We start from the raw sequence: 27,500 nt of genomic DNA, 5'->3' as shown, positions 1-27,500 counted from the left end.
TTAGTCTGTTACATTCACGGGCCTATTTACTGTTTATAAAGCAATATGCACTTACAGGTTTTGGAGATGGCTTGGGCTCCGAGGGTCGCATGTGCAAGTGGGTCATCATTGCCTGAAGACGTTCCCGTTCTTTAGAAAGCTGTTAAAGAAAGAGTGAGATCAGAAGCATTTTAGAAATGACTAATACAGCTATTTTATTTCGTCTGCTACATCTTATCATTGGAGGCTGTTGTAGGGTAATGGTTCCTGCATATCAAATCCTTATATGTGAGCAGCAACGTATGTACAAAGAAAGGCAACTTTGGCAATTCTGGGGGTCGGGTCGGGGGAGAAGCCCACCTATAGCTTTCCTCCTCGTGTTTAAAAGGTCAGGGAAAACAAATAATACTTCATCTTTTTGTCAATAAGAGAATTGAGGTCACCATTGTCTTGACAGTAACAAGTTACCAGGACCATAAATTAGGCGGCCCATAGTGCCTCTTTAAAAATCCTGTGGACACTGATAGCAATGGACTAGTGCCAACAACTGTGAAGGGGTGAAGGGGTCCTTGTAGCACAGTGCCTGCCAGGATTGTCTGCACACTTCATCCATTCCCACCGAGGTCCAGCTAGTGCCCCCTGCAATCTGCCATCATCAATCTAATTCAATAGAGTGACAGGGACCAGGCAGTGTGAAATGCTGAACTCTGCCACTAAGCCGACATCTACACTGCACTGGGTCTCATTACAACTGATGGACCTTACTTTTCTATCAGTCACACAAAAGGGGGGGGGGAAGGAACTCATAATTGGTCACCCTGCAAGCAGAAACTCTGTTCGGCCTTTTGCATCACAGCGGAACCTTTTTATAAATGGTAAACAGCTGCTTAAGAAACCTTTCAACATGCTTCAGAAAACGTATCAAGATTATTTACATCCACCCACCCACCCACCTTTTTTTGTTTTGTTCAATTGATTTTTCACAGCACTCAACGGAAGAATCTTTATAGTTTCTGATTCCAAGAGCACCCAGTTATTTAAAACACAGAAATGAATAACCATGCAAGTTTTTAAAAACTTCCCAAAACTATCATTACCACCACCATCATCAATTTATTTTTTTGAATTCCTACCCTTTATCTAAGATCACATGGCAGATTATAATATAAAAACACAAAAAATACATACCATAATAACAAACAAAGACAAAAAAGGTATCATGCACAAAGATAAAGACGTTAAGAGTAGTATTCTAGAAAGGTTAATTTGAATACACTAAAAACAATTAAAATGCCTTTGAGAGTCAAATCTCAAAGCTTAATCTTTAAAACATGTTTTTCAGCCAAATTCATAAAGATGAAGGGTTACATTTTCTGTTAGACCCAGAAAAAAGTATAAAAGAGAAACATATGCAGTAATTTCAAATGTCTCTGTGTGCATATGTATATGCATACAGAGAGAGAGAGAGAGAGCTCACCCTTTCCAAAGGTTTGGGATAGGTAACTAAAGCAAGCTCCCCACCAGTAAAATATTCAATTTCCCACTTGGCTGTGAACTTGAAGGCGAGTCCAAGTAGCCAGGCGTTATAATGATTCTGGCTTAGATTCCAGTGAGTCTCATGTTAAGAGGAAGTCACTCACTGAGGGCAACCCTTGCCCTTGCTATCTGAATGTGCCATACAGATAGCCTCATTAAGAGGATATTTTTGGTGGACCTTAGAAGTTGTATTGGAAGAAATGGGAGGAGGTAAACTTACAAATAAAATTAGACGAATTACATTTAAATGTGTCACTATTTTGGGGCCTGTGCTACACAGATGAAATTGTTAAACCTAATTCTGCCAGACCACCTTAAGCATATATAACGCAGGAAATTGCAGACATCTGAAATTTGTCTGAAGTTTTGTCTGACGTTCTTTAAATTTGGGCAATCTAACTTCCCCCCAAAGTCATCCAAATTCTTCCTAAGTTTAGGGTACTGACTGGTCTTCTGTCCAGTCCACTCAGCTCTCACTTGCACCAAATCCTTCCTTGTTGCACTTAAAGTTAGCAACCTATACAGAATATATACTTTGGGTAACTTCTGAGAGGGTTTGTGCCATTTGTGCTGTGGATAGCTACTGCTCACAGTTGACCAAAAAAGCACCATCGAGAGAGCCACCATGTGACAAAAGTGATAATGTGAAAAGGCATATGCTCCCAAACACTAACAGTCTGTGTATGATTGTTATAATTCATAAAACAAATTTATAAAACAATAAGTCAGAACTTATAAGTAATAGTAAATTATGAATTCTAATTAATAATCATCAATTCAGAACAAATCACATTTCTTCAAGGAAGTCAAAGATTTCTAGAAGATTTTCCCAAACCTGTATTTCTAATTGCTGAACCACCTGCATTTGCACCCGACACTGAGCAGTGCTTCTGTCATCCAATGCATGTTCATTATTAAGGTGCCTAGTAAAAGAAGACAGAATAAAAACAACACAACATTAGGAGGCTGTTATAAATCCCCTGAACCTTACTTTTTGCCCCCAGCCCGGCCTAGTTATTAACAGAGAAAGGGAGTTTTCATTTATCAGAGAGGTAGTCATAGACAAGCTAATTCAAGCAACTCAACCTAAGAAGCAACAGACACAACAGGATTGCCCTCTCATCCAATGTTCCAAAACTGCAATGGTAACTGGGAATGACAGAAGCTGTTTCTTCTACCAAACAGCCACAGAACACCACTGGATGGACATTAATAGAGTTTTGAGTTGTGGAAGTGTCACTAACGGCTGTATACAAAGGCCCCTATTTTGAATTAGGCAAATGGACATTCTGAATTGTATCCAATGCTAGTTCGACACATTGGATTCCCATTGAAATTCATGGCCATGACTAATTTAAGTCCATTAATTTCAATGTGTCTACACTGAGTAGAACTTAGATACAAACCTCTGTATCATCACTGGGCTATGTGACACAGATAGGAGGTGTATGAAAATGTGCAAGTGTCAAGAAAGATCTCACATTTATTTTATATACCGTATCATTCCTCTCATGTCTCACCTGTGAGAACGGTAGCACTACAACATGCCTAAATAGGAATTCTACATTATTTCAACATAATCCCTCATTGGCTTCTCACACCATTATCTTCAAGCAGGCCTAAAACCATGAGTTCAATTGTTGCTCTTTCCACCGCCACCATTACAGAGTAGAGTTGTGTCAACGGCTAAATGGTTAGGTAACTATGCCAGGAACTGTGCAGTGTCGCAAAGACATCTCTAAATGACAGAAATGTGGCACTCTAGACGTTGGACTCCAATGTCTGTCATCACTGACTGCTGGCTATGCTGGCTAGGACTGATGGCAGTTGATGTCCAACAAAATCAGGAGGGCTACGAGTTCTCTACAACTGCCTTAATCCTCCTGAATTTGGCAAAAATGACTATTTAAATGAGTGGTGCAAAGCAATGAAAACTGAACTGTATGATGAGGCTTATTTTCTTGGGTTGCTTTAGAGAAAGGAAGAACAGAGACCAATGGAGGTTTTTTTAAATATAGCAATGGAGATTGTTTTGATCTGAAATGATGGAAGAGGTCAGATATTATACAGCAGTATATTTAGTAATTTATATTTGGCTTTCTAGGGAGAAATCTTAAGCCAATAATAGTCTTGAGCACAGTGGCAACCGCTGCAGCATTACTTACCTAACTTCCCAATAGCAAGCATTGCGGCTGGTCACTGAGAGGAAGAAAGGCAATATGGTAGGGAGCACACTGTAATGGTACTGGACTGGCTGCACCACTATGCCTGCATCACCCACCCTCAATCCCTCGCCCCTCCATCTCTCAGTAAACAGCAGTAACACTCAGTATTAGGAAGCCTGGTGAGCAATGCTGCCTCCCTGACTACTGGGGGAAGGGCCAAAGATGGCACTGAAAGAAATTAGAGAGATAAACATTTAATATTTACTATTAATATTAACTAATAGACAATTTGGGAACAGAAAGGAAGGGGCTAAGAGAAGAGTGATGTTATAAGAAGATGTGCATATAAAAGGACCAGAGAGGATGGATTAAAGAAATTTACAGCTGGGGGTAGGGCAGAGGTAAAGTACAAGTTGAGTATGAAAGGATAGTGTGAGAAGAAATTAACTGGGGTTGAGTAAAAAATACTTCCAGAGGCAGGGCTTTTTTTCAGCAGGAACTTGCTGGAACTCAGTTCCGGCACCTCTCAGGTGGGTGCCATTGCCATTCTAAGAGAACAAGGCAGGCGTTCAGGGTGAGTTACAGAACCTATTTTTCTAGAAAAATAGCACTGGGGGTAGGAAACTAAAACAATAAAAGAAGAAGCCTTTTCCACTTAGAGCCTCTGGATACCAAATTCTGCCTAAAATGGGGAGGCCGAGTCACAATACTTAAACAAATATCTGCTTGAGGAAAGCTGAGCTGTGGAATTAGCAATTTCCAAAGCTAAATTAGATATCTGTAGAAAGTGTTGCACTGATCGCCAGCAGATAATGTTAAACTCTGCCTCCCATTTCGTGACTGGTGGGTCTCGGCAATTTTCAGTCAACTCAGGTGGGCCCTGAAGGTAGAAAGTTTGAGAATCTCTGATGTGGACAATACTGAGCTAGATGGGCCATTGGTTTGGCTCAACTTCTTAAAGTAACAAAACAACTGTGCTATATTGTGTTCATCTGAATGTGGAATCTCCCTGACTTCATAATCCATTCCTGGGACAGGCATGAGAGTCCAAAACTCTTACCATGTTGAGATTTCTCCCTGGAAAGTTGGTATTTTAAAAATCACAAGTGGCCTTGTCTACAAATGAAAACAGACAATTTCATTTACTTGCTTTCTCAAGCTTCTGAGTAAAATCATAATTTCCTTCTAGAAGCAGGTGTAATGCTTCAAGAACAACCAGCTGTGTAAAACAGTTTATTTTTTATTTTTTATGGTTAATCATGGTCTAATGACTGATCTCGAAATTACAGTAAACAGATAGAAAGTTAATTGATGTATTAATTTGCTGTGTGACACATCACAGAAGTCTGGTCTGCACTTTACAGATATTTTTAAACTATGCCTATGATTTATTATTGTAATTAAGATCTTAGCAGTTGGAGGGTTAATGTGATACAAATCCAAATTATTCTCAGATTTCCAAATAAATATGGCAGGGTGATTTTGAATCTAATAAATATGGGCATCAGTTTTTAAATAAAAATGACTAAAACATACAGACAGATGAAACATAGGTATGGATGAGAAACTATTGCCCCCAGTATTCAATACTTTGTATACTCATGTATGTGTGATGCATGTTGGAGTCATAAATCTCTACTGACAAGAAATTTGACAGCTGCACTACATCCCTTAAATGACAATGTTAGCAAAGCAAGTGACAAAAGAGGTAAACACAGCCACAGAAGACTTACGGTATCAAAGCAAAACTTAATATATAATGTTGTATAATGCTGAAATGCAATGTAATGCAGAGAAGCTAAATGTGCCAGTACAATTATGCACAAACAACAAACTTTTGTAGCTTCTCTCCAGTAAGCAAATGCCCAGAATTCTCTTAACAGAACCACACTAATCTGCTTGTAGCTTTGCTTGCAGTGGTCTCCAGAGAAAGCAGACTTTAAGAAGCGTAATAGGCTAAAATGGTGTTTTTATGCTGTCATCTATTTAACAAGTTGATTGAGGGCCAATATAGTCCAGTGGCTTGTAGATACAGTGCTAAGCTTGGAAAGGGCAGACCTGGCTTCAAGTTCCCTCTCAAGCATGAAGCTCAGTGGGTGAATATGGACTTACACCTTGCCTCTCAACCTAAGCTACTGCGCTGGGTTTTTTGTGATGGTAAGTGGAGTGGGTTGTATTCTGCCTTGAGTTCATCCTGAAAAGGGCACAACTAAAGTGTAATATTCCCAATATACCTAAATATGTTTTGGCTTTATAATGAAACATAAATTTGGCTCCATATATCTAACAATCTCACCTCAGCTCTGATGTTTTTAATGTCATATAATATGTGGGATCACTTTTTCAAAAGCCCACCCCTTAATTATTTGTGGGTGTCTGTGTGACAAGACCAGAAGTGATAAGACTGATAAGACCGTCAAGTCCTGAAGGAAGACTGGCTCTTGAGAACATACAATGGAATCTGAGAAGAATCAAGTGGGGGTCAAGAGAAAAACAGCACTTTTATTGGAATAGCTCTAAAGCAGCCTTCACCACTGAACTCAATGGAACCTATTTCTGAGCAGACTTTCACCCAAGGCTCAGCACATTCCACTGCCGCCTCTTCCTTGTGCGCATACACACACACACACACACGCCTGATTTTCAGGGAAGAGGAAGAACCTCTATACTGGTTGGTGCTATGAAGGGAAATTAGAAGAAGAAAGAACAGAAACAAAGTAGGGGCAGGGGTGAGAAGATGGAAGGAGACCCAGCAAGAACAAGCAACAGGAAGAAAATACATAGGAAAATAGGTAGAAAGTAATGAAGAAAGACCCAGCAAAAAAAAAGAAGAAGGAAGGCACACTAAACAAAGGTTTTCTTGTCTATAGCCATACCACCCTGAACACGTCTGATCCCAGAAGCTAAGCAGGGTCAGGCCTGGTTAGTAGTTGGATGGGAGACCGCCTGGGAATACCAGGTGCTGTAGGCTTGATTGTGGACTCTCCTTCCTTGGAGGTCTTTAAGCACAGGTTGGATGGCCATCTATCATGGATGCTTTAGTTGAGATTCCTGTATTTCAGGTGGCTGGACAAGATGACCCTTGAGATCCCTCTCAACTCTACAGTTCTATGATTGATTCTATTGGATCAGCCTGCAGTATGTGTAGCAGCCAAAGGCTTTGAAATGGCACATGGTTTTTAAACACTCTCGTTGTTGTGTTTAGTATTTTGTGTTTTTATAGTGTAAAGTGCCCTGTGAAGGGCAGTATTTCAAACCAACCGACCAACAAAATCATAAACATTCTGTTTCATCTGAGTGGGGCTTAATTTCTTATGGGTGCTTTTGTAGGGAACTGGACTGGGGAAGAGAGGCTCTTGTACACACACAAAAACTGTTCCACATCTTTCTTTGTATGCAGATGTGTGCAGAAAGCAGCAACCACTCCTCCACCTCAGCAGATGGGTCACCTCTCCCATCTATTGTTTTTGCTGCTGTTGTTACTATTATTAGCTAGCGGAACAGAAACAGAAACATTTCTTTCCCATGATCATCCGGTTGCACTTCCCTTGCTCTTTGGCTCTGGAGGTAGATGCATTCAGAGGACATCCTTCACTTCAATAGTGCTGCCACTGCACTCAAGGTACAGTCCTGAGCCATCAGCCAGTAAGTGAATACAATAACTGAGGCTCCACCCCAACAGGAAGTCCATGGGTGGGAATTATAAGCTCAAAGAAAGAGCCCCAGCAGGCCCCAAGGTGAAGGCCAAGGACAGTGTCAGATGACAAAATAGGCAGAGCAGGCACCGATCTATGGGTCTTTTAGGGGCCCTGCAACAACGGTTCAAAACAATATTGATCTGATCTTGAAATAAAATTACAATCAAGTTTTCTTAGATCAATGTTATCCCAATAGAGCACATGCACAAGAAACCTCCAGATATGAAGCTTTCTGTGAGTTAGTGTGCTCAAAAACGTAATAGGTGATAATTTGCGATGCCCCCCCCCCTGAGATTTCAACTGCCTAGAGGCCTCCACAGGGTTTAATCTGGCACTGGCCCAAACACCTCTTTTGTAGCCTGAGTGAGATGGAGAGGATTAATTTGCAGCAACTCAGAAATAAACTTGGGACACAGGCCCATGTGCTCATGCTTAGGGATATCCAGTCAATGTGCAGAATAGCTTACATGTGACCTGTGTTGGTTCTGAAGCTAGGGGATGTCAAGCCAGAGTCAGCAACATCCTGCTAAACTTTACTTGGGAGAGAATTGTAAAACATCAATGGTGATATCCAGTGTGAAATATCAATGGTGATATCCACAATCAATAACAGTAGTAATTTAAGTCCATTGATTTCAGTGGGTCAACTCTGAGTATAACTTAGTTGGATATCACCTCAAGTCTGCAGATACATTATTTTCAGGGAACAATTGGGAAATTGAGGATATTTTCTGAAGCTCATGTCTATGACAGGTTGATTCTTGTCATGAGATGTCATCCATACAGCTAGTTATAGTATAACTATCTACAACACACATTCCGGAATAGAGCTACAACTATAATGGGTCTATTCAGAAGTAAACAAGCTGAGGATTCGAACCTTGTTCATTTAATATGTTATTTTGCTAGATGTCAATGTTACTGAAAACCCAGTGAGTCTTGCTAGATGTTTTCCCAACCAAGGGAGAATGTTGGCATGAGGTGGTCAAAGTGGAGCTATTTGCAAAAACAAGGTCATAAACTTGTAAAATGTTTCTATAAATAACATCTGATAAGCACATTGCCAGATTTGAGTCAACCTCCAGAATCTGGTATCACTGGAACCTCCAGAATCTGTTTGGGAATGTCAAAGGCAACCAAAGTCACAAATGAAAGCGTGCCTCTGAGAATGTGAAGCAAGAATAGCCAGCTTGCTCACGTGTTGGAATTCGGAAAAAGATGTTTTAGGTGTCTTCAGAACAGGCTAGTTCCTGCCACCCTTTTTAAATATACCAAGCGCTAGCTAAACAGATATCCACACACAGATCAAATTATATTTGCAGAAATATCAATTGCAAGAAGATCCACATTTGTAAGATATAGGTAACATTGTTAAGGCAAGGTAGAGAACACAGAAGATGAGTTGTGAGGATGTACTAGAGAGTAAGCAGGATGCTAGACTTTAGTAGAGAGAATCTATATTGGCTTGAAACAAAAGGAACTTGCATCAACGGAAGTTAGAGTGGATTTACTTTCAGTTAAGTTTCCAGTGGACACCTAGCCATTTCAATTAACCCCTGTGTAACTTGGTACTCTTGTCAGTCTCTCCTTAGAAGAATCCCAGGACTAAAATAGCAGAATGCCAAAGGTCAGGGCAGAGGTACCCTGGCAGTGGTCTGTGGGGGAATTGAAACAGAACCTGTCTGAACTAAGTTCAACTCCAGGCAGTACTATTCTGAGCCTCACTTTAATGAGCACTAAAAAAATAAAAAAATCACCTAAACATATTCTAACCAGAGAGGATCACAAACTATAGTTACTTCTCTTACAAGTAACCAAAGTTTGCTGGAAATCCTTTTATAGTGATCTTTCTAACAAATGTTTATAGCTTGAAACTAACTTTCCCCATGCTTAAAATAAGCATATATAAAATTTAAAAGACTTGACTCCTCACTTTTGAAGGAACAGTTAGAACTGTACAAAACATATTGAAATTAAAGATGGTACTTAACTGTATTCTATAATAATTATCATTTGTTCTTAACTAGGGATCGATCAACCTAATTCCAGTCAGTGTTAATTTTACATGTGTTCATCTCCAAGTCTTTTTTTGTTCTGTTTCTGCAATAAGCTCCATTTTTAACATCAGCATGAAAATCTCTATTTAGATACATAATTAATATATCCAATAATATATATTTAAATATGCATTTGACCTCCATGTGTGCATTTCCAAATATGTTTCTACCCTAAGACACACATTTTAATGCATTTTGTTGCAGTATTTGGCTGAGAAGAATTCAAGGAAGTGCAAAATCCAAAGGATTTTATGGGCCAAACCATACACTAGTCTGGGAGATGCAAACTGGGGCACTTCACACAGAAATTTACAGAAATTAAATTCCTCAAGCATCTCAGCTATGGGTAGTATTTGTTACTACAACAGACCTTTCTTTATTCATTCTTTTGGATTAAAAGTACCCTGCCTTGCATAGATAGTGCATGAAGCATGCAATACTCAGAAAACTCAAGGACATGAGTCCTGAATCCTTAAAACTGTTTGAAAAATATTTGTACACACAGAGGACAGAGAGGATTGGTTGAGAGGAGACACTGGAACCTGCAGGCTAGAGTTGTGTACTGACAATAGCTACATGGAAGATTTGAGATACTGAGTAGTGTCTAAAAAAGCAGTTCCATTAGTGTATAGACTTCTGACTGTGCAAGAGGGTTGCCCCTCCCTCTCCCCACATGCCCCCTAAATGTGTTCTGGGGGGTCCCTCAACACTCCAGAGCAGATCTGAAAAGTATCCATATGGGGTTTGAATTTTCAGGGAGGTGATGGCTGGGGCGGAGGTGAGACCTTTTGTCCTTGGCAAATATGGATTCAGGCTGTATGGTAACAGATCGAACAAACATATGTCACAATCATGCCCATTCCATTAAATTTAAGTTTCAATTGGAAGTGGCTATATTACATCCCTTGTCATCTTTCTTACAAGATGCACATTTCTGTTAATTAACTCCTCAGATGTAGCGTGTTAATTTTTCAGTTGCTTCTTGTGTGTCTGGTAGCTCTGATCCCTGTGTAAGCATACTTATTGGTTTATTCACATAAATAAGTAGAAAGTGAACCCCTTTAGAACATAACATTATATTCAGTAATGAGAAAGAACACCGAACTGCTGTTGTGTTTGGAAGTAGCCCGATATTAATTTCTATCTTGTTTATCACAGACAACACAGCATCTGGTCAGAATCAAAGTTTTCCCTTCTAAAAATTGACAATACTGCATTTGACAGGCCCACTTTGGGGAATGGGAAAGTCCCAGGGGTCAGCAAACTTTTTCAACAGGGGGCCGGTCCACTGTCCCTCAGAACTTTTGGGGGGGCAGACTACTTTTTTTGGGGGGGAATGAACAGATTCCTATACCCCACAAATAACCCAGAGATGCATTTTAAATAAAAGCACACATTCTGTTCATGTAAAAACACCAGGCAGGCCCCACAAATAACTCAGAGATGCATTTTAAATAAACGGACACATTCTACTCATGTAAAAACACGCCGATTCCCGGACCGTCAGCAGGCCGGATTTAGAAGGCGATTGGGCCGGATCCGGCCCCTGGGCCTTAGTTTGCCTACCCATGGTTCAGAGTATTCTAAATTTGTTTACAACCCTGCTAATGGGGTGTTGGGTGGATATATTTTGCAAGTGGCATTGTACTTGCAGCATGTATGCTTTGGCTTTCCGTCTTGCAAGGTCCCTGGTCAAACTGATTCTTCAAGTTTCCATAGCGCTTAAAGCAGCGATTTGGAAATACTGAAACTAGTAGCCAGCAGATCAACAAGCTCCGCTACCGTCAATGTGAATAAGTGTTGGTGCACTTGTCATGGACTCCTGTTGGACAGTGCCCATTTTGAGGAATACTCTCTCCCCTCCCATTTCTGGAGCAGTTTTGTTTTAGAGAGGGTGGTTTTTTTACCTTGGATTTACGAACATGAAAGGATGGGTCTTTATCCACATATTCACACAGGTAGTCCTTTAAAAAGAAAAAAGAGCAGTATGCTACCTCTCCCTCTCAGAAATACCTCACCATTCAAGAACATTTCTCTTTCTCTTTCTTAGAACCCCTTAGGAGTGAATGTGAGTAGCCCAGAATATGCTTGCAATCATTTTCACTAGTCTGCTGCATTGCATGGAACATGGAGAAGAAGCTGAAATCAGGAATTAAGAAATAAACAAACATCTCCCCGTACCGCCCAGGTGTGAGGCTCCCACATATCTAATATGACCACACTATTTCTGGGAGAAGAAGGCACTCCCACTGTTATTGTGAAATGATTGTCCTGTACACAACCCAGGAGTGACAACTAGAAATAGCATAACAATACCTGATGAATGCATTTCTACTTCAGACACTACTGGAAAAGTGCGCTCTAAGACTCTAATCCAATGATGTGCGCACAGAACCCTATTTAAAAAGCTAAAACCACACTAAGTGGGTTTGGGGATATAAAAGGGGTAGTGAAACTGCCTTGGTTGGTGTAACACTGATTACACGGACAGGAAGCAGCTCTCTAGATTTTCGGACAGGGTGGGGCTTTCCCACCCCTCCCTGGAGATTCCAAAGAATGAATTTGGGGCCTGCTGTATACAAAGCATATGAGAAGGGGGACTGAACACAGCACCACCACCTTCGCCTCTTTAATCCCAGGGATCTTGGCTTTTAAATAAGGGTTCCATATGCAGAGTACCAGCTTGTGGATTAGAGATGGAAAGTGCATGTGAGGCTTCCAAATCCAGTGATGTGATTCACACATAAAGAAACCGACATCTGCATACATTGTGATCTAGCTGGATCGGGGCAAAAATGTGTTTAGATTATTCGTTCCAATTCATCTCTGTATATTTAAAGAACTAAAAACCAGCAAAATGTTTGCATTTATGTGCTCAAGTCTCAGAGACCTATTCAATTTATCTGTGCTGCTTTTATTAGGCTAGCGACTGTAGACTACAATAATAGTCAATGAGGTTTCGTCTTGATTGAATTTTTCAGCGGAACACAAAAGAACCTTGCCATTAAAATAGTCCTTTATTCTCCTGTATGAAGGCGAAAGGTTTTTAAAGTGTTGTGATGTTCAGTAATGAGCTTCTATCTAAATTATCATTGGTGACAAACTCACAAAGCACTTTGAGGACACATAGTTATGAAATGCCAGAGCTGCCACTTTCTTTCCTGTAATTATAGGCTAGCTTGCAGCCCTTCAATGATCATTTATAGAACAGCCTCCAGTGGATTACTGAGAACTTGAAAAACACATACATACCTCTGCCACATCTCTCTTCTCCTTTCCTTGCTATTGTTTACCAGTGATATGTAAAATAATGGGGCCTATTCATTTCCCCGTCTTAATTATGCCAATCAAAGTACAGAAACAGTGCTGGATATAAACACAATGCAAGGGGACTAAATAAATAGGCTAGAAATTAACATTAAATTATGAATTCATGTATTTATTACTATTTTACACTCAAATTATTCTCTTTTATGCTTTTTACAACCATCTCAGGTACATATTGCTGTTCAAAAATTCTCTATGATTTATAAATCAAGAATGAGATAATACTGAAAAATGAGAGGATTGGTGGATTTTCTCAGTCAGTGCCTAATTGCTGTTTCAAAATGCATATGCAAAGGGACATTTCATTAATCATTTAATCATGTCCCTTGCAGGAAGTTGGAACTAATGTTGCAAATACCCTTTTCATATGAATGCTCCATAATACTATCTTATGCATTTGATATATTGCATATGTCATAAATTATAGCTGCTTCAAAAAGAACCAAGTGGGTTGTTATCCCTGAAGATGCTTGTTACAAAACCTTTATTAAGTTTCCCCCCCCCCACTCTGACTTATTGCTGGTTCTTTTTCACAGCTTCATTCTAGCCCCCAATAATGCTCTTTCTGATGGCAAAGGTCTGTAAATTACCCATGCAATCACCAACACCATTTCACAGACCTGTTCTACTTCTACTGGTCTGCTAACAAGGCGATTACACACAAATTACTGAATGCCTATGAAATATTTAAATGCATTCTACTCTACTATGCATTAATAAGAGCAAAGCAAGCGCTGGAATTCTGGTGAGCCTCAGTCCCTAATGTCCCCTAATGAGCCTCTTACTGTGACTGCAGTTCAAACAGAGAGGTGAGGGGGAAATGCAAAGGGTGCCTTCAGAAAGGCAGCACTGAACAAACATTGTGTGAGCCAGTTCTAATTTATGGGTCACTTTATAGGTATATTGATTTTTGTTTTCAAAATGGAATAAATGATGTGGTCGACTGATGTTCTTTCAAAACTGCATGAATCTGTGTGCAGGCTTGCCAGACTTGCACATGGAAAAATATAAATATGCAGTCAAATTTCTAAGGAAACAATTAGGAAAAAATTTTTTTGATGGAGCCTGACCAAAAACAAAAAAAGTATAAAAATGACCTGCTTCCATTTGTCTACCGATCTCCCATAGATTTTAGGGAATAACACAGTATGTGCCAGCTTACCCTGAAATAGTACAAACTATTAAATGAATTTTGACATTAGAATCTCGAATTCATTGCAAATTATCTGATTTCTGAAGAGAAAAACTGGGGTCGACTTTAAATCCTGAAGCGTCAGAGACGGTTTTAGCAACGTGTTTCACTTGCCCATCAGTAGTGTATGATTTATTTTGCAGTGAGCTTTAATGTTTAAACACTGACAGGAGTTTAAATACAAAATGTATTTGTGTGTGTGCCACTATTCAATGCATGTCACTATTCATTTAGCAGATTGTGTCAGATGTCTTCGTTCTGAAGGATGATGGCACTGTCACCCCAAGAAACAACATCCTGACAAGTTCAAATAATGCCTTTTTGAGGTCATAATTTTGGAACCAGGCAGACTAGTCAAAGCCAAAGCTAATCGACACAAGATGTGAATAAGGGTATAGCAACAATCTATTTCAAACTTTCTCTCTCTCTGGATTAAAAGAAAAGCACATATGAAGTTTGATACCTAATTAAATTATATTAGTCTTTCTGTTGCATCGAGCTGCCCCCTTTGAGGGTCTTGTTGGTAAACTGCCCTGTCTTCTTCTGTAGCATTCTTTCCACCCTTCCCTTTCCTCAAAACTAACAATTCTGTCTCTATAGAGGAAAACATTGCCTGTCTTTGTACGGTAGATCATGTTTTGTTTCGCTGGCGTCTGCTGCATGCAGGTTAAAGTACGCTTGTCTGCTGGCTGGAATGCTATAGTGTAAACCTTTTGATTTAAAGCTCTAAAAGTCAAATCCATCTACACTCAAACTGACTTAGGACCAATGGAATGATAATTAGTTTTGCAGACAAAATACACCAAAGTTTTGTCATATGTTATTACGCTCTGACATTTATAAGACAGTAATGAAGAACTACTATTAAATGCTTTTAGTGATCTTTGGGGCTCCTTGCCTGGCAACCAGCAAAATGGTTAGCTTCTGTCAACACCTGTTTTATAGTAAAATTCCAAACAAATTCTTAAACATTTTTGGCAGTCTTTTAATCACTTTTCTTCATTGCTCAGTATTCTGCTCAATAATTGTTCTCTCTGCAGTTGGGCAATAATATTTTCTGACCTGACTTTAAAATTTGATGCTTTTCTCTGCCAGAAAGAATTAATTTTACAGAATTGCTTTTGTTCAGTGGATCAGATGCACATGAGTAACTGTAATTTTACACGACTTCATCAAGGCTGAAAATCACCCCAAAACTTCTCAAGGCTGGGAATATCCATCCAAGCTTCATGATATCAAAAGTATGGAACTGCATGGCAGTGTGTCTGTCTGATATGACATTATGTGGAAAGACAGCTATGCTTGTTTGAAAATAACAGGCAAGTAATATTAATCTCATTAATCTTTTCGATTGTATGCAAGGTGGAATTTTCAAAATTCTAAACACCTCAGCGCAGAGAAGTATAATTTATATTTATCATCAACATACTGACTTCTGGAGGGACAAAAACGAAGATATATAAAAAACCTTTCATGGCTATAAGTCATATTCTGTAAATTATTCTTCACTTCACTCCAAATCCTTTCTATTATTAAAAAAATGAAGCAAAGCCACTGTGTTTTCTGTCTTAATCCTCCTCCTCAAATGCCTCAGCACAGCTTATTATTATTATTATTGTAAAAGAAAGGAAAAAAAGATGAAGCACGAAGGCATCAACTTAAACTGGTTTCTGAACACAAGTTAGAGTTCACCTTATATATCAGAGACCACTTCAAATTTGTCACAAGAATACTGCAGAAATAGACACACAACTAGATTTGGGTAGCATTCCTTATGAATATTTTATTTCAGTACAGTATACTTGCATTAGCTCTATTAACAAGTACCACACTGTTCCAAGTCAGAACGTACAGCATTCTTACACAGATTAGACTAAGAGCAAGGTCTCGAAAACTACTGCCATTAGTTCTGTCATCCCCTATAAAGTTAATGGGTTGGAAAAAAAATAGTCATTCTTTGGGTCTAAAAGTTGAAGTTGAATTGAAATAAAAGGTTTTTAATTGAAATGGGGCTTTGCAGTGTGAGCACAGAAGAATACTAAGGGGGCTAAAGGCAAGGGGATTCAGCCTTTAAGACTACCGCAACACAGTATTTCAAATGAAAGAAGCTGAAGTTTACATCTCTGACTTTGTATTTCTGTCTAAAAGACGTGTACAACAATGGTCTCAAGTGGCATTTCTGTTGGGTGTAGAGCAAATGTCATGGCTTCTGGGTGGTATATAGTGCATGAAGTGTGGGTAACTGCCCCCTGACTTTGCAGCCCAAAGCAGCTCCCAGTAGGGCTGGGTGATATATCAATGTATCATCCAAAACCAGTTTTAAGTCCATCTCGTGATATCGGTTTCATAATTTTTGACCTGGCAATGTATCACGAATCATGATGTGTGTTAGGGCTGGGCAATATACTGTCCAAAACCAGTTTGAAGTCCATAATTTTTGACCTGGCAATATGACACAAATCATGGTGTGTGTTTGTGTGCGTTATGCAAAAATCACAATGTGGAAAAACCCGTGAAGACAGTCAGTGCCTCTACAACGTTCCATCCTTATTTCAGACATTGTGATATATAGTGATGTTTAGCTGGTGATCTATTGCAATGTTGAAAACCAGGTATTGCCCTAGCTCCCAGTTACAGGGACATTATCAAACAGGTGGTATGGAAGGGCGCATATGGGAAAGGGAAGCACATTTGATAGGCTTAGGCTACAGGACAGAATCTGGAGCCTCTTGGCCTGACCCAAGAATATTCAGGATGTTCCCTTGAATGGGTCACACAGTTTAGAAAAATTGGGAACGATGATATATATAGAAGAACTACATTTCTGTTAATCAAAGTGTTTCCAGGGACTGTGCATTATAAAACCAGGGACCTACAAAACAACTGTGAAAGCAGTGAGAGAAACATTAACATCACTAGACTCTGGAAAGATGGAAGTATTTATAAAAATTAGTTTTGCTTGGAGAGCTAAAGGCTGCAGCTAAGTTGGCTAGAACTCTTGGTATCAATTATGCCTAGAACAATATATGCAGTATGTAGGTTATTTTCGCATGGAATAATTTCTAGAAGCTTATATAAATCCCACACGCAAACAGTAACCTCTTTAATCTACAAACAGAAATAGTACAGATCAAGTGTATTCTTCTAAAATTGGGCAAAAATCTGTAAAAGTACTCTTTAAAGTACACCTAAAACCTATTCTCCACAAAAAAGTAAAATGAAGTAGGAAAGCAAACATAATCTACTCTGAAATAGATGAGTATATATATTCAATGTAAGCATTCAGATACAAAAAAATTTATAGTTTTCTTATAAAGACATGTGGTGCGTCTTTGTCTTGTTGTGAAGCTGCTGTTTCTACATAGTCTGGTTCTATACCATTTGTAAACAGGCCTTTCTGATGTTTCTACCAACATCCTGGCAACAAAGCAGCACAATTTCAAATGAGCTAATTAACTTAATTGTTGATGAAGCATGAAGCAGTTCATTCACCCTGTTAGCTGCACCATGACAACATAAGAGCCTCAGCTTGTGAAGTTACTCATCTATATAAACCTATCTATAACGTTCCATTAGGACTCTTTGTACACTATAGCCCTGTGCACCTCTCCTACGAGAGATCACGCCGTTTGGGCTCAGCCCCTCTCAAGTCCTCGCAGAATGAAAATGCTACAAAATTGCCACAAACTTGGTTTATGATACTCACTGTAATAACTGGATACTTTTTAATTTTAAGGTGCCACGCCCCACCTTTTCACAGTTTATTTTGCAAGTGTCGCAGTTATTGGCTGCATTCTGAATTAAACATGCCAGAAGATGGAGAGGATTTTTCACCTTTCTAAGTAGCGGCAAGCCTTCACACTTTGCCACATGGTAAGGTGCTCATTTAGACTTAGGGGATATGTAAAAGCAGACTTCAGTGTGGCATGGGGAAGCTGTGTAATGTGGACTTTTTAAACAAACAAGAAAAAAACCACTGCAACCTCTCTCACACACATTATGTGTGGGGAGGGTGCTGCAGTGAAGGTCAAAGGCTCTTGGTCTGCTTATACAGTTCTATGCCTGATCCAGGGACTCTTCTTGCTGTGACTCTTTTGTAAGCCAGACTGAAATTGATAAGCTTGATCATCTGCTGTTTTTACTGCTGGGTTGTTTTGTGTACTGAAATCCACCTGGAGTGTAATTTCCTTGTGGAAAAGCAGCATATAAATTGAAATCTAACTTTATCCAGTCTCCTCACTCCCACTCCTGTGTAAGTGGAGGTTTTTCCATGGGCTTAGCGTTTGGAAAGATTTGCACGTGAACCTTCACGGGAAGCCTGCTCCTTCTGGAGCTCCATGAGTGCTATGGAACCTCCAAAGAACTTTGGCTCGGAGCCCATGAATCAGTACTTGAGATGTGACTCTGTTGTAAGCTATACTGTAATCACCGAGTTCACTCAGGAATAAGTGCTCTCATGACTGCGAATTATTGCTACAAAAGGACAGCCTAAAGAGGCACATTTCTTTCTACAGATTACATGCCAATACACACAGTTGCATGTATTTTTTTTCCTGTTCATTATTTTATCAAAAGGCACTTTACAGATGCTCTGAGGTTACATTTTGGCAAAGGGGTCAGGTAAGCACCATGCCACTAAAAAGCCCGAAGAAATGATTTAACATGAAAGGAAAACTAATGATTCTATCCTCTCCAGTTGGCTTGATCTGGTGTTTTGGCACATAAGCCATAAACATCCGATAACTTTACGGCTGAGTTTTACTGGATTATCTGTATACCTACTCAACTCTGTTTACTGCATCATAAAAAAGCCCCAACTTACTTTAAAAATTGTCCAAAATCTTCACAAATACTTTCACATCCAGGCCACTTGCAAACTCCATGGCCATAGAGAGTATGAGAGGCTCCAGTCTCCTCGTGTGATGAGCTGTGGCAAAAGAACAGGCATCAAATTCATCTCAAAAGCCATAATAGTAGGAGGCCTCTAGTGCCTGTCAGGTTATGATCAGTGACAAACAGGTCAAAACAGGTCAATTCAGCTCAGAGCAGTCAGAAAAATCTAATCGTTCTGCTGAATAGTTCAACTGCCAAGGATAGATGATGTTCTAATTAGAGAAGGAAAAGAGCCAAAGATGACGGTTAATAAAGGATGAAAAAAATGACTGTATGTTACAGTATGCTAATTTTGCCATATGACCTCAACTTAGCATTCCTCCCCCCCCTCCTAAACACATAAATAAATAATCCAGAATGGATCAGTTCTTCCTGAGAAGTATGTAAGATGTCCAGCAGAGACTTACAAATGTTTCTACATGTTTTTTCTTTACTTTTTACTCATAAAATCAATATACTGGGGTCTGCAGTCTTAACTAATGTTTTTTATCCCAGGGCAGTGTTCTCACAAGTTGCTTGATGTTGTTTATCCAAACAACTATATGCTGGATTCAGTTTTTTTGGAGGGAGAAAGTCAGTTGCTTGGGTAATTGTCAGTGACAATTTCTTTTTTCCCCTCCACAATGCTGCAGTTTGGCTCTCTGTTCCAGAAAAATCAACCACTGCCTTTGACGTATCATCAACTAGCAACCTTAATTGAAATGCCAAAATGAAAATTACCTCTGGATGTTATCATTTTAAAATAATGAAAGGTAATATTATGGAAGCTTAAAGAAAATGATAGAGGCAGCCCACAAATTCTAATTACACCCTCTGCAAAATAGTGTATGGGGGAAGCTATAGCTCAGTGTAGAGCATCTGCTTTGCATGTAGAAGGTCCCAGTTTCAATCCCTAGCATCCCCTGGGAGGGCAGGCAATGTCTTTTGTCTGGCATGTCACTGCCACTCAGTTTAGACCAGTGTTTCCCAAACTTGGGTCTCCAGCTGGTTTTTTTACTACAATTCTCATCATCCACGACCACTGGTCCTGCTAACTAGGAGTGATGGGAGTTGTAGCCCAAAAACAGCTGGAGACCCACAGCTGGAGCTATAGACAATACTGAACTAGTTGGGCCAATGGTCTATGCAAGGCAGCTCCCTTAGTTCCTAAAACATTTTTAAAAAACCTCCTTTGATTGCATATGGAATACAGTGGTACCTCTGGTTACAAACTTAATTCATTCCAGAGGTCTGTTCTTAAGCTGAAACCGTTCTTATCCTGAGGCGCGCTTTCGCTAATGGCGCCTCCGGTGCCCGACTTCCGCTCGCATCCTGGGGCAAAGTTCGCAACCAGGAGCAATTACTTCCGGGTTAGCGGAGCTTGTAAACTGAAGCATGCGTAACCAGAGGTACCACTGTAGTTCTTATCTTCAACAAGCTCTCAGTGTAACCACCTTTGCTCTGATGGGTTGGCTCACAAGTAAGATGGCCTCCAATTTCTGATAAACTTCTTTATGACTGACAGTTCATTCCTCAGCAAGGTTAATCAGAAGAAAGTCCCACCGAGTTCAGTGGGACTCCCTAGCAAGCGTGCTTAAGATTGTAACTTAAATTCCACAGAAATGAATGAGACGTTTTGGTTAATTAAATTCAATGGATTGGAGAAATGGATTGGATTCAGAGGAGCATCCCCCATCAGAAGATGCTTCCTCAGGCAGAGTAGGTGCCTCTGAATATAACTCAATGTCCACAAACTATTTATAGTCCGGAAATGAACAATGGCTGGCCATTTACCACCAACAGCACACCATTCTGTATTGGCACCAATCCACCAAATGCTAGGATTTCCACTGCTTTTAGCATGGCTTGTACATACCTCTTAGACAAGCCTTGCCTACATGAAAAAAGAGCCAGTGTAGTATAGCAATTGGAGGGTTCAGGGAGACCAAGTTTCAATTCCATGTGCCATGAAGCTCATTGGGTGAGCTTGGTCCACACACTCAGCTGAAGCTATCCCACAGAGTTGCTGTCAGGATAAAATTGGGTATGTGTGTGCTGGAATCCAGGGATGCAGCCCTGAACTCCAGGGAGGAAAGGAGACAGAAATGTTGTAATAAAATAAATAAGACTGCTGTATTCTAGTTGGTGAAATCTACCTTCCATGTTCGCCACTTAATATCTGCAATCCTATATGCACTTACCTCAGAGTAAGCTCCACTTAACTCAGTGGGACTTACTTCAGAGTAGAAATGTATGGGATTGCATAAGACAGTGTGCTACCCGGAAAATATTGTAGTCAATGTTCAGTAATAATAATAATAATAATAATTTATTATTTATACCCCGCCCATCTGGCTGGGCCTCCCCAGCCACTCTGGGCGGCTTCCATAAAAACCAGAAATACAGTAAAATGTCACACGTTAAAAACTTCCCTGAACAGGGCTGCCTTAAGATGTCTCCTGAATGTCAGGTAGTTGTTTATCGCTTTGACATCTGCTGGAAGGGCGTTCCACAGGGCAGGCGCCACTACCGAGAAGGCCCTCTGCCTGGTAACAAATCTTCTAACTCTGGGACTGGGAAGTTTATGTTTATTCTCTTTGTGGTTAATCAACAATTTTCCTGAATCATATTCAAAGCAACTCATCATGCTCAATACTGAAATTATTGTGTGAAGCATAACTATGAAGAAAGCACTTTCATGACAGAGGAAAAAGCAAATCTCATTACCTGTCTCGTCTTGCATTTAGAACTGATGACTGTCCATTCACTATGGAATGATGAGTTATTGGTGGCGATGCTTTGGAAGTGGTAGAGGAGGTAGTAGAAGAGGAATTGTTAGTAGTGAGGTCTAGCCCTCCATGCTTAATGCCATTGTCTTCCATACTGTGAACTCCAGTAACTTCTTTCCATAACTGCTGAATCTCAGCAGGACTTAAGCCAGCTATAAAATGAAAGAGAGCTCCAATAATATAGCAAAGCAAGAGGTTCATATAATGAGCTCAGTGTTATTAATGGATTAATGCCAACAATGAAGGTGATGCAGTTTTTCCAGCACAATCAACATATAGTAAAACACAATTTAATTTTACCTCTTATTGGCACACAGTAAATTTGGCTGCTTTTCCTTTTGGGGTTACCAACAGTCAATTAAGGGTCACCAGCTTACGTAATATGCCTTCTCTCAAAACATTTGTTCAAGGATCAAAGGGAACAAGCTACAACCAACAACTGGTAACTACTGTTTGAAAAAAACAGGTATTAGGGTGGATGAGATGTTCATTGCCTCCAGAATCAATTCCTTGATTCCAAAACATGGCTAAATACACCCAAAGTTCACAAAGTTATTTAAAAGCACTGCTTTATCAAAAACATAAGGGGAAGCAGAAAAAAATATACCGGGTTACAACAAAGATGTAAGTATTAATCAGCTCTTTACAGAAAAAAATGTAACTCGGGGGAATAAACTCAAGCCATGTTAGATATTCATGGGATCCCAAACCAGGAGGGAATCTCAACTAACATCCTGCAAATAGCTCATGCAAATACATAGTCATATATTAGCTGCCCCTACTTAATATCTGAATTGCAATAAGCAAATAATTTATGGAAGATAAACATTTGGAAAAGGACAACAGTTCAAGAGCCCCAGCTCCAAATGCTCCATACCAATTCTTTTCAGACACTTGCATTGGAACAATTTAAAAGCACTTTGCCACATTCCTCTATAAACCTTACAAGGAGGTGGGAGGTATGGAGTTAACAGAAGCTCACAGGAACAGGATCTTAAGTTGGTATAGCAGAATACGCATCACCCCTTTGATCAAAGTAGATGCCATTATGAATGAAAGAGATCTGATCAACTTTTTTAAAAATAAAAAAAACTGGCCATCTCCAAAAAAAGGCTTGATGAAAAATTAAAATGCTGTGGTTCCTTGCAGCTTGGGCTAGATTACCAAGGGCAAAATATTTCATATCCATTATTAAGGTAGAAATTATTATTTTAATTGCTTTGGGAGGAAGAATTTTTTACTTATAGTTAATTTCATGTCAATAGTGCTAAGTAAGGTCAAAGAATGTAAAAGTGATTTCTTTTAATCATTTCAGTAGATGTCATTAATCATGACTTTCCAACCAAAAACTATTGTCAAATTTTATTACTGTTCCCTCATAGCTTGGCAGGATTAGTTGCATCAGAAAGACACAAACTTTTTTTTTTTTTGCACACCATTGTAAACTATTGCTACATTTTTTTCCACAGGAATCTTAGGCTGATTACAGAACATAAATTTAAAGCACACATCCCCCAAATAATTCTGGGAACTATCCTTTAATACCCACAGAGCCACATTTCTCAGAACCCTTAATAAACGATAGTTCCCAAGATTATATGGGGGAAGTCATGTGTTTTAAATTTATGGTGTGTATGCAGCCTACATACTAAGATGCAGATATATATGAAAAAATCTATAAATATGTTGAGTGGCGTTATTACGTTAACATTAATTCTATAAACACAAAATCTCTATGAACCATGGAATGGGTTTCATCCCCAAAACAGATATACCTGCTGTCTCATTTACACATTTGTCATGGCTCCTATATTCACTAGGGCTTGGCTATATAGTCATCTATTGTAGACCTTGCTTATCCCTCTTCCATCCATCCTAGAAGAACTACTTATCTAAGAACTGATGCCTGAGTTTACTTTATTCTTCTTCCCTCCTTGTTCCTTTTCTTTTGTGATATATATATATATATATATATATATATATATATATATATATATATAGGCTGAGGGCAGGGATTGTCTTGTCTGGTTCAGGTGCAAGGCACCAACACTCTAAATAAATAAATAATTACACATGTGAGTTTGGTGCTCCAGTGCCCAATTGTGCAGAAGTATACTTAATGGTGTGTTGAAGCATGGTTCATGTCCCTGAAGGTGCTTGAGGATTGAAGGGTCAAGATGCTTCCTTGGAAAGCATAAACAGATACACTGGTCATGGTGGCGCTCTCTCTCTCTCGCTCTCTCTCTCTCTCTCTCTCTCTCTCTCTCTCTCTCTCTCCCTCCCCCTCTCTCCCAGCAGTCAAACTGCCAATGGGTTTAAGAAGCATGTGAGCCATGCCAGAAGAGGATTTTTTTCCTCCTCTTTCTTTGCTGCACTTATAAAAGCTCAAATAATTTTTCTTTACTTGGGAGGATCACTTTGAGAAGCCGGGAATTTAATGCAGAACAGGGTGCTCAACTTATAATAATGGTAGGTTAAATTGTTCAATACCCGTGGAAGCTGTTCGTTTAAAACATCAGAATCACACTAAACTCCAATTATAAAACACTGTATGATAAAATAATATTTAAGTAAGGATCTTCATGTGGAATTTAAACATCTGAACTATAAGGGGGGAAATTAACACTGAAAATATAGTGTTCCTTCCCACTGGATTCTTGTTTGCGGGAAGTTTCAGACTATGGTGTGCTCATTTAATCCTCCATCCTGGAATTGCTGAGGTCAGAGGAATACTCAGAAAAATAATACTAGAATAAAATGATTGAATTTGCACATAAAGCTAAACCATGGTTTAGTGCTATGTGGACACACCTCCACCGGTCTGAGCGAAGTGTTGGGATTGCACCCTCACCAGGAGGAGGGCCTCTGTGAAATTTAATTTTGCTTTCAAATAATCTTGGCTTAGCATTATGCACAAACAAGGGAACAAAGAATGGCTAGTTGCTGAACAAACCAATTTCAGGCCACGGGTTATGAAGCTGACTTGCTCAACTAGATTTGACGCTGCTGCTGCGCCTCCACTGCACACAGCTCCTGCTGCCTTGACACTCTCCCTTTAGGTAAGTGATGCACAGCACCGGGAAGGCAGGAGATCTGTGTGTGAGTGTGTGCACGTGCGCTTGCACACCACCTCCACCTGAGAAATGCACTCCTGAAGGAGAGACACCACATTAGCTAGGTCTTCTTTATTGCAGGCTGAGTTAAATGGGCACATGTTACTACAAACAGATGTGGTACTTTCCCGTTACAGTGTGCTCACCCCATAACAGAACATGATCAAAGAAGAGTAAGCACAAACTAAAAATCAATGGCATCCTAATAGGGTTGCCAGCTGTCCTCTTTTTCCAGGACATGTCCTCTTTTTCAGGGGTACAATTTGAGAAAGATTGCCTTGATCTGCTTTGAATGGCCATCATAGTGTCCTCTTTTTTGCTCTTCAAAATATGGCAACCCTAAATTATCATGTTAATATTTTTGCGTAAAGCTGTCTTGGCAGTGTAACCTCCATTTTGAAGCTTGCCCACTTTCCTTGATTAAATTGTGTAGGGCAGGGGTTGCCAATGTGGTGCCCTCCAGATGTTGGTGGACACTAGCTGGGGTAAAGGAGAATTGTAGTCCAACATCTGGAGGATACCACTTGGGCTTCCCCTTCCTACAGGGGCTATGAGAAGTTTCAGAGTTAGATATGGAGAGGCTGCTGGATCAGACCAAAGGCCCATCTACTCCAGCACTCTGGTCTCACAGTGGTCAATCAAATGCCCCTGGGGAAGCCCATAAGCAGAACCTGGGTGCAACAGCACTCTCTCCATCTGTGATTCCCAGCAAGCAATCTACTTCCAATAGTGGAGGAAGAACACAGACAATGTACCCAGTAGCCACTGGTCACTGTATCCTCCATGAATTTGTCTAATCCTTTTTCAAAGCCGCTCCAAGTTGGCGACCACCACTTGTCATCTTGTGGAAGCAAACTGGACAGTTTAACTTTGCAATGTGTAAGGAAGTAATTTCTTCCTGAAACATTCAGCTTCACTGGATGTACACAAGTTATAGCATTTTGAGAGGAAGAAAAACTTTTCTGTATCCACTTTCTCCACAGATGCATAATTCATACACCTTTATCATGTTCCCCTCTTACTTATCTTTTCCCTAGCCTAAAACACCCAAAATCTTTCCTCATAAAGAAGTTGTTCCAATCCCTTGATCATTATCTGAACTTATTTCACCTGCACACTAACTTTTTTGAGGTAATGAGATCAGAACTGTACACAATATTCCAAGTGTGGTTATATAATGGCATTATATTGACAGTTTTATTTCAAACCCTTTCCGAATGATCCACAGAATGGAATTCACCATATTTTCAGCTGCTGCACATTGGGGTGATGACTCCATTGAACTATACACTACAACCAAATTTCTCATTCCTGGTCAGATACCACTAATCCAGACCCCATGGACATATATGTGAAATTTAGATTTAGATTTGTTTGTTCCAATGTGCATCACTTACACTGAATTACATTTGCCATTTTACTGCCCATTCACCCAGTTTGAAGAGATACTTTTGGAGCTTGTCACAATGCCTCCTTTTTAAAATCACTCTGAACAATTTGCTATCATCAGCAAATTGGCTACGTCACTGTTCCCCTGTAATTACATCATTCATGAACAAATTGAACAGCACAGTTCCCCAGCAAACAGGCAAAAGGCAAATGAGGAAGTAAAACCTGCTCTCTGTTCAGATATCTGAATTTGTTGTGTTTATAGCAAGGTTTGGGTACTAATTCTTTGTCCATAATGAGTACAGCTTTTACAGGGGGGGAAATGGGCACACCAAATGCCGTATCCTCTTTGAAAGTTTTTTGATTTAAAACCTAAAGCCTTATGATTTAAAACCTAAAATCCCCCAATGTCACCCAGATGGGGGAGTCAAATGAAATAAATATTTTTGTTTTGAAAAAATGGTTTAATAACAAAGAATGGAAAATCTGGAGCACAGGTCATGCTAGGGTGGAATAACAAGAAGAAGCTGTGAGCTGGAAATAAGTTGTGTCATATGTTGCTTATGTACCTTGTGGCAGAGACTGGACAGGAAGAGCAGACTGGCCAGGTGGAATGGAAATGAGTCCCTGACGCTGAAGATTCAGCAGATGTTGCTGCTGCTGAAGTTGTTGCATCTGGAGGAGCTGTTGCTGGAAGACAAGCTGCTGGGCTGCCAACTGCTGCTGCTGCTGCTGCTGCAGAAAACCCAAAAACAAATGGAACAGAGAGTAAAGATTGCAATGAAGGCTGTAAAGCAAGGCAGTGTCAGCTCATTTCCCCCTTTCGTTTCTGTTATTAAATAATAACGCTATTTGCAGAAACAGGATCTGATTATTTTTATTATTTAACAAAGGGATTTGTTTTTATTAAAAGTGATTGGGTTATTAGTAAAAAGAGAGAGGCGACAATATGCTATTTTTCAGCAAAGGGTCAGAAGGAGGCAGGCAACAGCTGTTCTAAAGGGGAGCTGGGTTTTTTGTGGGGGGGGATGTTCACTTCATGATAGATGATAACAAATTTATCTTGCTGAAAGTGTAACTCTTTACAACTGTCTGTGATTCAAAGGCACTCTTGTTTTTCCAATTGAATAAGTATGATCCGCAGTGGCCCATAAATGAAGTCTCCAGTGATCTATTAGTAAACTGGGATGTAGCCTTCATTTTACTGGCCTGTTGGCTCCTTTGCAGCTCTTGCTGGAATACATTAAACAAAACAAAAAAACCCTGGCATTATATTCAAGGCAAAGAAGCGGCCTATTATAAGGGAAAGCATAACTTCCAATTTTGTGAGGCATTACAAGACAAACTGGAGTTCTTCAGACTCAGGAGGGTATGAGGATGTAG

The 27,500-nt window shown here is 39.7% G+C and overlaps 1 protein-coding gene across 9 annotated transcripts in view; it reads right to left on the bottom strand.

Moving 5' to 3' along the window:
* FOXP2 (forkhead box P2) overlaps nt 1–27,500 on the bottom strand; it is a 334,596-nt gene that overhangs the window by 36,067 nt on the left and 271,029 nt on the right. For 5 of the 9 annotated variants that reach the window (XR_014012537.1, XM_081211593.1, XM_081211588.1 and 2 more), the window contains 6 exons: nt 26,687–26,852; nt 21,554–21,767; nt 18,777–18,881; nt 11,343–11,399; nt 2,351–2,438; nt 56–139 (listed from right to left, as the gene is read on the bottom strand). Coding sequence is in view for 8 of the 9 variants with exons in the window: in XM_081211593.1 (XP_081067719.1) it covers nt 56–139; nt 2,351–2,438; nt 11,343–11,399; nt 18,777–18,881; nt 21,554–21,767; nt 26,687–26,852 (714 nt within the window). In the remaining variant the exon portion in view is untranslated. The remainder of the gene's footprint in view (nt 1–55; nt 140–2,350; nt 2,439–11,342; nt 11,400–18,776; nt 18,882–21,553; nt 21,768–26,686; nt 26,853–27,500) is intronic. The other 4 variants (XM_081211589.1, XM_081211590.1, XM_081211591.1 and 1 more) reach the window with 4 other exon arrangements.

Source organism: Podarcis bocagei (genome assembly GCF_964188305.1).
Source record: "Podarcis bocagei genome assembly, chromosome: 10".
In the NCBI taxonomy this organism is placed as follows: Eukaryota; Metazoa; Chordata; class Lepidosauria; order Squamata; family Lacertidae; genus Podarcis; species Podarcis bocagei.
This window is presented reverse-complemented; position numbering and strand designations above follow the sequence as displayed.